Raw genomic sequence first — 14779 nt, 5'->3', positions numbered from 1 at the left:
AAGTCCGACTGCTGATGACCTGAATCCAGAAGATGGATGCTGAGAGGAAGGATGGATGTGGACATGATGACTCAGTCTGCCGGTTAACCATTTAAAATGAACAACATGTCATATTCTTACTACATCTTTTAGCTCCTGTCTCTCTGCCTCCCTTTCTCGTCCTCAATCTCTACCTTTTCTCCTCACTGCCACGGCAACCCTGCAATCTCAGCTGGGTTTCCATGGCGATACCAGAGGGAGAGCTGGAACAGACTGGGGTGGAGAGAGAGGGATGTTTACCACACATTTCTGAGCAGAAATGCAATATCTGTGTGTTTATGCGCTGTCTTTATTTAGCATGTGCTACGTGTTGTGTGTGTGTATTTGCACACACACACACACACACACACACACACACTGCAGACAAAGCTTTGATTGGCTGGTCAGAAATTCACCATGGCAACTATTCCACAGAGCTCAGAGTGAGTTTAGCACCGTGAATCAGAGAAAATGGAAGTGAAGTGTGTGATCGAGTCAGGATTCAGGACAGACAGACCAATCAGAGGCCTGACAGACAGACCAATCAGAGGCCTGACAGACAGACCAATCAGAGGCCTGACAGACGACTGCAGAGGACAGTGGTGTGAATGGACTATCTGAGGGCTCGGGGCCAAAACAGAAAAGGAGCACCTGTGTTGTATTGCAGGTTTTTTTTGTTTTTTGTTTTTGTTTGCTTTACCTTAAACCTGCATTATACATTTGTGGCCACTAGGGGGCAGCTGTGAGCTAGAACGCTGTGCCGGTCTGTGACTTAAATCTACTCCTGCGATATTTGTGTTCGGCTCCCAAATGATGGACTTCTATTGATTTTGTGTTTTCTGTCGTCCTGCAGAGAAAACAGAATGTTTTATTGTGTAGCTTTCATAAAAGATCTGTATCCCTGTTGCTAATACTGCAGGAAAATTTGCTACATTTATAAGAATTAGTTATTTTAGTCCTTTAAGCACACATTTCATACATTTACAAAAAAAAGTCTGGGGTCACTTAGAAATGTCCTTATTGTTGAAATAAAAGGATCCCCCCCCCCCATGAAGACCACATTAAATGAAAGATAAATCCAGTGCAGACATAGTTAATGTGGTAAATGACTATTGTAGCTGTAAACAGCGGATTTTTAATGGAATATCTCCATAGGGGTACAGAGGAACATTTCCTGTGTTCTAATGCTACATTGTGTTAGCTAATGGTGCTGAAAGGCTCATTGATGATCAGAAAACCCTTGTGCTGTTATGTTAGCACATGGATAAAAGTGGGAGTTTTCGTGGAAAACATGAACTTGTCTGGGTGACCCCAAACTTTTGGACAGCAGTATATATTTTCACAAATGGTAATTCAATCTTTTCTATACTGTATTTAAATCAGTAAAATATCTATAATATATATAACAAGAGAAGCACTCAGAGAGCGCAGCACTGCTCAGTCCTTGTATCATTTCCTACAGCTGAAATCTTTAATGAAAAATTACTTTGTGTGTGTTCTGCATGTGTACGTCATGTACGGATACCGGATCACGTGACCTAAATATGTAGCAGGCGGCTCAGAAACACCCCCACAGTTTAATCAGCTGTTCCTTGGATCATTTCTGATGGATAAGTCCTGATCAGTCCTCAGAGGTGGATTTGTAGTAGGATCACAATCAGCTGATGTAGTGTTCACTGGTTGTCATGGTTACAGTGACGCCGTGCTGCTATCTGGCAATGATACAGAAATCTTTAACTAATACGTGGATCCAGACTATAAGCTGCATCACTGCCAGAATCTGATCACTTGGTCCTTGTCTCATTTCTGACCATCAATGGAAATTTCATCCAAATCTGTTGGTCTGTTTTAGAGTGATGTTGCAGACAGACAGACAGACAGACAGACAGGCAGACAGACAGACAGACAGACAGACAGACAGACAGGCAGACAGGCAGGCAGGCAGGCAGGCAGGCCAATGCTGATCGTTATATATCTTCACTCTTTCTTGGCAGAATAATAATATTGTTATTTTCCAAATATTTGGCATTATTTCACATTTTAAAACATTCTGTTTCAGTTCGGTTTTACCAGGTATAGTCTGTAGTTTAACAAAGCAGACAAAATCTGTAAAAGAACAGTTTCAAAAGTTATGAATGTTTTTTTAACTTTTATTCATAAAAGTATTCATTTACATGTTAACTGTAAATCAAACAGGCCAAACTGTAAAAAAAAGTCAACATCAATAATCGGCACATTAACAAATAGTAATTCATTCTTTTGCTGTTTTAAAATCTACTATAAATATCCCTATGGTGAAAAAACTTCTCATAATTTATATGACTTTTAGAGTATTTGAACATGAATCTTGGTTCTTTGGCGCCCATGCTGCAAAATATTCTGTTTTTAGAGTATTTTTTTTACTTGTTTTCTTTTCACTGCAGCAGTTTCCAGTCTTTCTTCACATTTCTGCTCAGATCTTGTTCTGAAGCCTCAGTTTGTGTCTTTAATGTTTCACACAAAGAGCTCTGCTGCTTCACACATCAGCTCTCATGTCTTATTTTACCTCTCTGTCAAAGCAACGCTCTTACATAACGGATGGAAACGTCTGTCAGAATACAGCTATTAATGTGACTGAAGCAGATCTGAAACCTGTTAGAATGATGTCTGAAACTCACAGTGAAGTCTTTGTAAAAGGATGTAATTTGGGGTTTTGCAGAACTCTTAGATCTACTGAGTCTGTTTGCTGCCCACAGCTGCTGCATGTCAGATTCTTTTCACTTAGAAATGTCCTAATTTTTGAAAGAAAAGCAGCTTTTTTCAATAAAGATATCATCAAATGAATTAGACATACAGTGTAGACATAGTTAATGTGGTAAATGACTATTCTATCTGTAAACAGCTGATTTTTAATGGAATATCTCCATAGGGGTACAGAGGAACATTTCCAGCAACCATCACTCCTGTGTTCTAATGCTACATTGTGTTAGCTAATGCTGCTGAAAGGCTCATTGATGGTTAGAAAACCCTTGCAGTGATGTTAGCACATGGATAAAAGTGGGAGTTTACATGGAAAACATGGAATTATCTGGATGACCTGTTTTTGAGTCTGTTTAGGTTCTGATGCACCTGTAGCGTCTTCCTGAGGGCAACGGGACAAACAGGTCGGAACCAGGGTGGAAGTTGTCCTTGATGATGTTTTCTGCCCTTTTAAGGCAGCGGGAGGTGTAAATGTCCATCAGGGAGGGGAGGGGGCAGCCGATGATTTTCTGTGCTGTCTTAACAACCCTCTGAAGCCCCTTCCTGTCTGCCATGGTGCAGCTGCCGTACCACACTGTGATGCAATAAGTCAGCAGGCTCTCAATGGACGAGCGATAGAAGGTCGTCAGCAGGGTGGGGTCCAAGTTGTGTTTCTTGAGAACCCTCAGGAGGTGTAGCCGCTGCTGTGCCTTCTTAATGATCGCCGTAGTGTTGTCCGTCCAGGAGATGTCGGAGGAGATGAGGACGCCCAGGAACCGGAAGCTGTGGACCCTCTCCACACACTCACCGTTGATGTAGAGGGGGGGTAGGTCGGTGCTGAGCTTCCTAAAGTTGACAATGATCTCCTTTGTTTTCTTGGTGTTCAGAGCCAGGTTGTTTTCTGAACACCAAGCTGCCAACTTCAGGACCTCCCCTCTGTAGGCTGTCTCATCTTCTCCTGTGATGAGTCCGACAACCGTTGTGTCGTCAGCAAACTTCACGATGAGGTTGCTGTTGTGGGCCGGACGACAGTCATGGGTGTAGAGGCAGTACAGGGGGGGCTCAGCACACAGCCTTGTGGGGAGCCGGTGCTCAGTGTCCGCGTGGAGGACAGGTGGGGGCCGAGTCTCACAGCCTGGGGCCGGTTGGTGAGGAAGTCCTTTATCCAGGCACATGTGAGAGGGGGGAGGCCGAGAGTGTCCAGTTTGGTGATGAGAATGTCCGGAATGATTGTGTTAAAGGCAGAGCTAAAATCTACGAAGAGCATTCGGACATAGCTCTGCCGTTGCTCCAGATGTGACAGCGCGGAGTGGAGAGCTACAGCGATGGCATCCTCAGTGGATCTGTTTGCACGATATGCAAACTGGTAGGTGTCGAAGTCTGGGGGGAGATGGTCCTTGATGTGCTGGAGGACCAGTCTCTCGAAGCACTTCATGATTATCGGAGTGAGGGCTACAGGACGATAATCATTTGGGCTCATGGTGGGAGACTTCTTAGGTACTGGGATGATTGTGGCGGTTTTCAAACAGGGCGGAATGACTGCCTGGGCCAGGGAGAGGTTGAAGATTCTGGTGAGGATGTGGATGAGCTGGAGGGCACACGCCTTTAGCACTTTACCAGGAACACCATCAGGGCCAGCAGTCTTCTTGGGGTTCACTGCCAGGAGCACCCGTCTGACTTCATGCTCGCTGACAGTGAGTATAGTGGTGCAGGAACTGAGTGGGGGTGGGGGCAGGGCAGGGGCTGCTGAGTGTTGCTGTTGTGACGATTCAAAGCGAGCAAAAAAGCTGTTTAGCTCCTCAGCCAGTGATGCACTCAGGTCTTCTGTTGTTGTAGTGCCGCCCCTGGAGTTTGTGATGTTGTGAATGCCCTGCCACACCGCACGTGTGTTGTTGCTGGACAGGTGGGACTCTATGCTCTTCTTATGGTCCGCCTTTGCTTTTTTAATTCCTCTTTTCAGATCCGCTTGAGCAGTCCTATAAAGGGCTCTGTCACCTGACCTGAAGGCAGCGTCACGAACAAGTGTGTGGACCTGGCTGGTTAACCAGGGTTTCTGATTTGGAAAGACCCTCCTTCATTCCTTTTCCCACAGTTACCCACAATTCTTACATCTTTTGTTATTTATTACTGTCTGTCAGACCCCTTGATTCAACCATACTTTGTTCTTTGTTGTCTTACGTTCTGTTACTGATTAGTAACCAAATGAACCACTATTCTCCTTGTACTTACATCCATCCCTATAAAATGGACTTTCTAAATGTTCTGGGTGGGTTTACCTTCACACATTCATGCTCTGTGTTGGTCAGAGCACCAACAAACACTCACTACAGCAAACTAACAAGGACTAAGACTGAAATGTCTTCACCAGTAGAGTACAGAGTGTTTTCATTGTGTTCTGGTTACAGAGGTTAGCTCTAATAAACCCATTCCTCTTCCTGTTGGTCCATTTAATGGGTCAGTTCATTCCCTTTTTCTCCATTACCTCCAGTATTATCCTGGCAGTCAGGGGCTTTTTCATTTTATCCAGATGTTTTTGAAATTGTTGTGCCCATCTCTACACTGTGACTCCCAAAAACGTCAGAGTTCACTGGATGGATTTCTATCAGATATGTCAATCACGAATAGCTGGGTGTTCTGGGGTGCATACAAGGCCAGTATATGATCAGTTCAGACCAATTAAATAGAAAACAAACTGCAGACAAAGCTTTCTGAAGCACTCGTCACCTTCAAGCAGTTCAATATATTCTTCTGAATGTTTGATTCAGTCCAAAATGGCGACATCTGCTGGCCAAATGTTTGGTTGCAGTGAAGCAGTCAGAATACAAGAGCACTGTGAAGAATAGTATAAAATTACACCTGCATTCTAACAGTTTTCTGCCATTTCTACCAAAAATAAGATGTAAAACTGTGAAATGTGAAGCTTTTTTGGACCCAAAACTAGACATTTCACACAATACTTTAGCAAACACGGTTTAGATTGGCGACTTGATTTTGATATTATCAAAAACTTCACAAAGACGCCCGACATCACCATTGGTTGCTTTTGTCCATTGTTATTATCAATTATGTTTTTCTTTGTTTGTGAAATAGAAGTAAGATTTTTCTGAGGTGTTTATATCATCTAAATATCTCTCTGTCAGTGTTTTTAGCCTTTTTAAGACGCATCGTTGTTGTTTTATCGTTTCTTTTCCATTCTGTGACCATCCAGTCCTCATGTGTGAAGCAGTTCTTCTTCTTTCTACAAACTCAGATGGCTGACTGTAGGTTTTCTTGGCTGTGGTGTTGTTTCGGAGTTTGACTGCGTGGCTTCTTTCGATTCTGAACAGAACGGTGTCTGCTGCTGTACCAGGCTGTCAACTGAGAAACTCTTCAGACTTTATGTGCAAGACTGAACCAAAGTTTTCCAACAATTCTGAGTTGATTTTACTAAAACCAATGACCTTCCTGCTGATTTGTTTTTCCACTCATCCATTGGGAAATGGGCACTGGGAGAAGTCTGAACAATTTGGGGAACATTTGTGGCAGATATTGTGCTTTGATTTATGGTTAAATGAAGCTTCAGTTCAATATTTATAGTTTAATTAGTTTCGAACACGATGGAGCTTCACCACTTTGGACGTCATCAAAAGCTTGACTGCTTGAATTGATAAAACCACTGACTGGAGAGATTAAACTCTGGGTTGTAATAACATATATTTTGAAGGGTCATCTGTTGTAATTTGCTAATTACATCATTTCAAATAAAATAAATAGATCTATTAATTAGTCTGCTCTCGTCTGGGATGTTGGATGAACGTGGTGAGGCCTTCATGGACTGGTGCTTGGTTGGAGACTGCACATCGTGTTCTTTGTTGTGTTTTTCGTCCATTTCTGAGCAGTTATTCCAGTGTCCTGTTGGATCAGTGTGTTTTATCTGCAGTTATGTTCAGGTGGATGTTCAAAGCTGTCTGGATGAAGACTGAAGGTAAAACCCACCACTGACTGCTCATGTCCAATAGCTTTCTCCACTCCTTAGCATGTCAGGCAAATTATTTAGATTTTAGATATGCAAAAAATATGCAAAAGCATAAAAATATAGCACACGGTTTTCAGAACAACCTCCAAGAGCTCCCTGCTATTCTAAAATTTAAAATTTGCCTTTGATTTTATTGGAAATCCTGCTATCATTAGTGTCAGATGGTCCATTTTAATCACAGTTCACATCTCCCAGCATGCAAATATTTCACCAAAACAATCCCACCTGTCTGTATTTTGAGGGAACATCGAAGCCGAATCCTTCACTTAGCTGACCGAGATGACTGTAACTGGTTGGAAGGAACACAAACATGACACAGCATTTTATTTTATTCTTTGTGAAATGATACGACGGTATAACCAGACCTGTATGTTCTACAGAATGATCTGAAAAACAAAACTAGTGTCTAAGGAACATCCACAAGAAGCTCAGGACCCAAGGTTTCCCAGCTGGACACTGCTTTGAACAAGATCATCCATCATCCATCCATCCAACCATCATCCATCCATCCATCCATCCATCCATCCATCCATCCATCCATCCATCTATCCGTCCATCTATCTATCTATCTAAGTTTAGCTTATAATATACTAAGTACACAGGGCTCTAACTGTCACGCTTTGGCCGTGAGACACGTAATTCAGTCAATTCACACGCGCTCACGCCACTCTCCAAATATCACACGGGCAAAAAAAAAAAAAAGTTCCATTTTGCTGTTATGGGAATAAGTAACCTTTGGGGAAATCCAGTTCCAGTTTTTACTCCAGAGACAAATGATGCCACCAGGCGGTGGCCTGAGGTGGCCGTGGCCCCCCCTACAAATCTGCTGGCCACCCCACTGGCCAGTTACAAATATCAGCTGCCAGTTAAGCTCACACAGCAGCAAGGACAAGGCTCAGACTGTACACACTTAGCCAATCAGAGGCGACAAAGACGGTTCCTTCCCCCTTGATTGGCTCATTGTCTAACAGTGATGTCAATCACTCATTCATTCCATTGGTTCTGAGTAGTTTGCAAACTCTGACAGCATCATTGATCCGCATCGATCAGTTGCACTGATCTGAACAGAGGACAATGAGTAAGTCATAAGTACTTTTGTAAAAATAAGTGGGAGAAGTAATTCTCTGCTCGATGTTTTTTTATTATCCCTTAATGTTGTCTCTATAATAACATTTCAAAAGGGCAAAATGCTCTTAATTTACACCAGAATGCAGGAAATAGGATCAATACTTTTCAAATTTTTCTGGGGGAGGACCCCCAGACCCCTGTCAGCATCACACAGACCAAATCTCACTCTGAAGTCTGGTCACAAGTTGGCAGTACAGCAGCAGTGTGATGTCACAATATGTCACTCTGATCTCAATAAAACACTTTTATTACAGGAAAGCCCTTCTGTAGGTTATGTGTACACTCCAATCAGTCGGAGCTGATGGAGAGAAATCAGTTTTATCCCGCCGGTCTTGTATCAGGTCCAGTCCAGTAGGTGGCGGTAGAGCACCACAGAAGAAGAAGCAGAGGACGCTGCAGCAGCAGAAGAAGAAACAGTGACTGATGGCGTCCTGCTAGCAGTTAGTGTATGTTCCCGGACTGAAAACCATTTAAAGATGTGTTTTAAAGCGTTCACACTCGGTCTGTGAGCTTCTGAACTTGTCGCTGCTCTGTCAGTTCCGACTGAAACTGCTCATGGTGTGTTTGGTTCCGTTTGAAGAGTCATGGAGCAGAAGTTCAGAAAGTGGAAGCAGCAGAGTCTGAGCAAACTGGACCAGAGTAAGAAAGGAAGCGTGGATAAAGACATTAAACACGTCGTTTCTCTTATCAACAGCTGCCAGGAATATTTCACCACCAGCTCCTGCTCCGGGAGAATCATCCTCATAGACGGGGTGAGAGAAGCTTTATCCTGGACAGAGCTGTGAGAGCAAACCGCAGGAAGATCCTAAAAACATTTAGAGTAGAAAACCTGACAGGAAGGTCTGGATGAGGCGTTCAGGGACAGCTGTAGCATAAAAACACGTATTTATGGTTTATATATATCTTCATTCCTGGGCTGATGAGCTAAAACCTTTATTTTATTTGAATAACTCGTCATGTATTTTTCATAACAGGTTATTGTGTGATGCTCAGGAGATGATTAGTATGTTTCTTAGGTTTACAGAACAATGGTCTGTTGGTATTTGGTGTAAACCATTGTCTTATAAAGGACAGATCGGGTGGAACCTGATGTGAAGAATAATTAAAGTAAAACACAGAGATCCACTCAGTAGCCGTTAGCTGTAGAGGCTGGGAGGTTTTTACTTTATTTAATGAGTGATTTAGGATAAGTTGTTTTATTGTCGTGTATACGGAGAGAGGAACATGTCCTCTGGTTATCCTGATTTCTTTTGGTTGGATGAAAATCTAGAGTTCTGTTTTAGAAGAGGAACGTTTTCATGTCACAGTGTGTTTGTCAGAAACAGGTTTAGAGTTGGTGTGTTTGGTGTAAAGCATGACGACACGCGTGTTTGCATGACGTGAAATGTGACGTCTGCATCTTTTCTTTACATGTATTTTTTCCAAGTGAATTGATTGTCCGTCCAGTTTTACCTTTTACTGTGAAAAGAAAACAGTTTTTAGTTTATTTTTTAACTAAAGCATTTTACAGTTACTTTACAGATTTGTGCTGTTGTATTTAATGTAACGTCACAGAAAGGTTTTAATTTACATGTTTACTGTAAAAAAATAGTGCATAACGTCCACATCAGAAATCTGTGCTTTTATAAATAATTCATTCTTTTTCTGTGTACTGTAATTAAATTAGAAAAACAGTGATATTATTTGCTGGTTTCTGAAAGAAAATAAATGTGTTTTATGGATTGTTCATGATAAATATTTTTTATAAAACTTTTTTTTCCACATTTTAAGTTGCAGAAAACATTCAGTCATTTACATGTTGTCTGTAAAAGAGACTAAAACTGTCCATCATTTCTATTTTTTACCTCCGCCAGGAGGTTATGTAATCACTGGAGTGTGTGTGTGTGTGTGTGTGTGTGTGTGTGTGTGTGTGTGTGTGTGTGTGTGTGTGTGTGTGTGTCTCTGTGTCTGTGTCTGTGTGTCTGTGTGTGTGTGTGTCTGTGTCTGTGTGTGTGTGTGTGTGTGTGTGTGTGTGTTTTAACAGCATAACTCAAAAAGTCATGGATGGATTTTCACCAAATTTTTACAGGATGTCCAGAAGAGCAAGAGTAAGAATCGATTAGATTTTGGAGGTGATCCGGATCACCGTCTGGATCCAGGATTTTTTTGAAGGTCGAAGGACAATTGAGAGATGGCCGCAGACCATCTCTCAATTGGACAGAGACTTTTTGAGTTATGCTGTTAACAAACAGACACACACACACACACACACACACACACACACACACACACACACACACACACACACACACACACACACACACACACAGACAGACAGACGGTATGGTGGAGGTATGTGCTCTCCGAGTGCTTTTCTAGTTACAGATGTAATGTGTTCTTTTATGTGACATAAAATACGTAGTTTTAGTGGATGTAAGTCATTAGAAAATCTTATTATTTTACAGATATTTGTCCATATTTTTGTAGTTTCTGAATGTGTTTTTTGTTGTAGATTTTCCGTTACTCTTGCTGCCTGATTTTCCACAGATTTTTATTTTATTCTAAGTTTTTGTAAAGCATCATTCATTCATGTGATCATTAGTAAAACATTTCTTCTGTTCCTCTGCAGGATTCTCAAAGCAGCGACGTCCAGAAACAGAACTGTGTCTGGCTGTTTGTCTCACATGAGAAATGCTCCTCTGACGACCTGGTGAGACACGACGGACTGCAGTGACGGATAATTTAATCATAATTAGCAGTGATTGGATGCTGTGCTTGACTGCATGTCTGTTCTGCAGATGTCTGGTCTGACGGGCTCCAGTGGTGATGCTGTGTTGAAGTTTGAGCCCTTTGTGCTCCACGTTCAGTGCAGGAGGCTGGAAGATGCTCAGCTGCTGGTGGGTTTGCACAGAGTTTGGTTTGTTTTCTTTCAAAGCTCACGTTGTGTTGATGGAAATGTTTCCTCTCTGGTTCATGTGGAGCTTCTAACTGGTGTCACAGCTGTTCTGCTGCTTTATTGATACTCACCGAGGAGCAGTGGAGCTCTGTGACCATCAGCGTTGGTTTGTTTTTATGTGAAGTGATCAGTGATCTGCTAACCCTCGGTCGGTCGGTCGGTCGGTCGGTCGGTCGGTCGGTCGGTCGGTCGGTCGGTCGGTCGGCCGGTCGGTCGGTCGGTCGGTCGCTCACACACTCACACACGCGATGAGGTTTGGCAGTGATGCAGCTTGTGGTCTTTTCCTGTCCTGTGGGATGAGGGGGAGTAACTCACAGATTAGCAGATCTCCAGGTGATGCTAATCCTGTGAATCGTACACATGAAAGCAGTCGGCTCATTTAAACAGCTGCTCATGTCAGCATTAAGGGAAAAAATGATAATATTCTATAAAGAGATTTAGCGTGGATCCTCAGAAGAACTGTGGAAAGTTCTCCAGGATGATGTAGATGAAGAGTTCTCACACCAAACGTTGGGCTGGTTTAGGGTTTCTCTTTGTCTGAAGATGATTCATGAATATGAAAGACTCGTGGTTTTATTTTTGAAGACCTCCTCCTTAAGTTTTTTCTCTTTCTGCTGCATGAAGCTGTCATCGTTTTTCAAGCACTGGATTTTCTTTATTCAGTCACCGTGTGTGGATGGGGGTTATAGGTTTTTAATGCTGTCTGTGCTGTTTTTATTTGTGCTGTTGGTTCTTTGACTACTTTTACTTTAAAGCCCAACCAGGGACAGGAGCTGTAAATGAGCTACACACTGTGTTTGTGATGCATCAGTTCTATAACTGCATGAATGAATAACTCCTAAAAATCCCAGCGTCTGCTCACATTTAACACCTCTCTTCTCTCCTGCAGCACTCTGTCGCCGTCAGCTCCGGTTTCAGGAACTCTGGGATCACGGTGGGAAAGACGGGAAAGACCATGGCGGTGCGCCCCAACACGTTTACGGCTGTTATTACCACAGTTATTGTTGTTTATTCATCCATCTTTAATGTGTTTTTGTGGCACACTTGCTGCCAGATTTTCACTGTTTTTGAATGAGTTACTTTCTTCCATTGTTGTTTCTGTCTTGAAGGATAACAAAAGGAAGAACAGACCATAAATTAAACGTCATGTGTAACTGAAGCAGAGTTAGCGATGCGTCTTTATTGTACCGGTGCAGCAGAGGCACCACTGAGCTCCGTTAAACGAACCTTTAAACCCAAACTTGTGTTCTGTGAGGCTGACAGCTGAAGTCCTGTTCATGGAATGAACCTTACCACTGTGACAAAACAAACTAAACATCAATAAGTTCTCTTAGATAAATGGCACCAGTTGGATTTGGTGATACTTTCATGGCTGTATCTGTGGACTGTTTATGTCGGCTTGGTTTTTCTGTGTGTTTCTTGCAGAAGGTTTGATGTTCTTGCTGTGTTTGTCCCTCCAGGCGGTTCGTAGCACCCACGGCCTGGAGGTTCCTCTGAGCCGTGAAGGAAAGCTTCTGGTTGAACTCGAGTACATCCGCTTCCTAACGCAGATAGCCAATCAGAAAATGGAGCAGAACCTCAGACGGACACAGAGGTGAGTCTGCAGGGTGGATGTAAAGCTTCCTAACCTGTGAGCAGACCCTATGAAACGTCCTCATCCTTCCCTCTGTCGTCTCCAGGTTCTACGAGAACCTCCAGTCAGCCCTGTCCGCAGAGAAACTACAAAAACTACAAACCCCAGAACCTCCCGGCTCCCATGAACGTCACGATCCGCCTCATGTTCTGGAGACAGAAAAGGAGGAGAGGAAGAAATCAGATGTGTATAAACGGAGGCGGAAGAGAGAACAGCATCAGACGGACTGTTGCCATGGTGACGGGGACGGTAGGATAACGGAGCTGGACGACTGTTTGGATCTGTTCCTGTGAAATAATGAACGGTCAGTTTGTGGTGGATTAAAGAGCCGCTCAGGTTTGGGTTTGGTTCAGACAGTAGAGACGACGTATGTTTTGGACTCAGAGGAGATAAATCTGCTAAAAAATAAAGAAATAAATGTGTAAATATAAAGAGGAATACATTTTAAAAAATGGAAATATAAAGTTAAATTTTGTCTTTGTTTTTTCTGTCTTTGTGTTTTGCTTTTACTTGATGGACTGAGCTGTCAATCAAACAGCTGTGGGCGGGGCTTCCTGTCCAGGCTTACTAATCAATACCTGATTGATGTGATGTTCTGCAGCTGTGTGTTCATATATTGGCCTGAACAGTTTTCTAAGGTGTTACTGTGTGTTTGCTAATTGGTCAGTATCTGGGTTTCTATTCAGAAATCATGCTAATTAATCAAACATGGTTTACAGAACATTCTTGAGTGAATATTAGAAGCTGATTCTTCCAGATAAACAATCAGTGATGCTACTTTTCTACTTGGTGTGTTTAATACAGAAGGAAAGCAGTTAGTTGGTTCTGGTTCCACAGGAGAGGAGCTGATAACTGAAGGCTCTGCCTCCCATTCTACTTTTAGAAATTCTAGGAACAACAAGTAAGCCTGCAGTTTGAGAGCGAAGAGTTCTACTAGGATAATAAGGTACTATCAGATCTTTAAGATATGATGGAGATTGGTTATTAAGAGCTTTATATGTCAGAAGAAGGATTTTAAATTCTATTCTGGATTTAACAGGAAGCCAGTGAAGAGAAGCAAGTATAGGGGAAATATGATCTCTTTTGCTAACTCCTGTCAGTACTCTGGCAGCAGCGTTTTGGATCAACTGTAGATGTTTGAGAGAACTATTTGGACAACCCGATAATAAGGAATTGCAATAGTCAAGCCTGGAAGTAACAAAAGCATGAACTAATTTTTCTGCATCACTCTGAGACAGAATGTTCCTGATTTTTACAATATTACGCAGGTGAAAAAAGGAAGTCCTACAGACTTGCTTTATGTGTGAGTTAAAGGACATGTCCTGGTCAAAAATAACTCCAAGATTCCTCACAGTAGTACTGGAGGCCAACGTGATGCCATCCAGAGTAACTATTTGCTTTGAAAGCGAGTTTCTAAGATGTTTGGGGCCAAATACAATGACTTCAGTCTGTTAAAGGGTGTTTTTCTGTCCACTGTGTCCTTATTTCTGCTCTGGGGGTTCATGTGGGTTCTGGAAAGTGTCTGGAGACAATTAGACTGTAATTGGAGCTGAATGAGTAAAACTGGAAACATTGAATAGATGCTTAGAGGAAAGAACAAGTCAGAGCTCAAATAGTGTAAATGAATGAAGTGATCCAAGTGTGACGTTTGTTAGTTTCATGTGTTAATGTGAGGAAGATAAAGGATTTCTCATCACTTCACACAAATACTAAGTATTTTTCCATTTTTAGGCAGTGGTTAATGCAGGTCATTATCAGGAAAACAAAAACATCTGTGCTTAAGATTTTTATGCTTTTAATGAAAATGTGCAAGTAAAGGGCCATTTTTTGTTTTTCACCTGGTTCTGTTGTCCTCAAGTGGCCAAAAAATCTGCTGAGATGTCCTGAAATGGTGGGGGTGGTGGAACAATGTTTAGGTGATGCTGCATGTTTAGTAGAATGTTAGAACCCAAAGCATCCCAGCAGAACGCTGCAGAGGATGGCTGTTAACACTCTGATCCTCCTGCTCTGCTCTGCTCTGATGGCAGTTTGTGTTCAGTAGACTGAAGCTGCTCTTTAGAGATTGTTCAGTGAAACAGAATAAATTCTCTGCTCCACTGCAGTCAAATGATTCAATGAAGTCAGAGGAGCGGAAGGACAGAGGTTTCCGTCTGACAGAGTCACAGAAACAGGCGAAGAAGAACGACTTCCTCGGTGTCTGAGGGTCACGTCATCGTCATCTATACCTGCTGTGGTTTCATATTTGTTCTGAAGTGCTGTGTAACTGCACGTTAATGCGACCAGAGCGGCCTACAGACCAGCATGGTGGAATCAGGGAAACTGGATTATTCCT

At 42.4% G+C, this 14779-nt stretch overlaps 1 protein-coding gene across 2 annotated transcripts; it reads left to right on the top strand.

Annotated features, from left to right (window-relative positions):
* The first annotated feature begins 7923 nt into the window (after nt 1–7923).
* tyw3 (tRNA-yW synthesizing protein 3 homolog (S. cerevisiae)) lies at nt 7924–14662 on the top strand. 2 transcript variants are annotated; one of them, XM_051953981.1, is made up of 7 exons: nt 7924–8631; nt 10488–10568; nt 10657–10755; nt 11704–11775; nt 12275–12408; nt 12494–12751; nt 14550–14662. In XM_051953981.1, exons 1-6 carry the CDS (start codon nt 8464–8466, stop codon nt 12738–12740), a joined length of 801 nt encoding a protein of 266 aa, XP_051809941.1. In that variant the 5' UTR covers nt 7924–8463; the 3' UTR covers nt 12741–12751; nt 14550–14662. The 2 variants fall into 2 exon arrangements, with proteins under 2 accessions (XP_051809941.1, XP_022059977.1); XM_022204285.2 differs by lacking the exon at nt 14550–14662 and having other exon boundaries at nt 7931–8631; nt 12494–12928.
* The last annotated feature ends 117 nt before the right edge of the window (nt 14663–14779 follow it).

The sequence above is a fragment of the Acanthochromis polyacanthus genome, chromosome 9, assembly GCF_021347895.1.
Source record: "Acanthochromis polyacanthus isolate Apoly-LR-REF ecotype Palm Island chromosome 9, KAUST_Apoly_ChrSc, whole genome shotgun sequence".
Taxonomy (NCBI): domain Eukaryota; kingdom Metazoa; phylum Chordata; class Actinopteri; family Pomacentridae; genus Acanthochromis; species Acanthochromis polyacanthus.
Note: the sequence above shows the minus strand (reverse complement) of the source record. Positions and strands in the feature narration are given on the sequence as shown.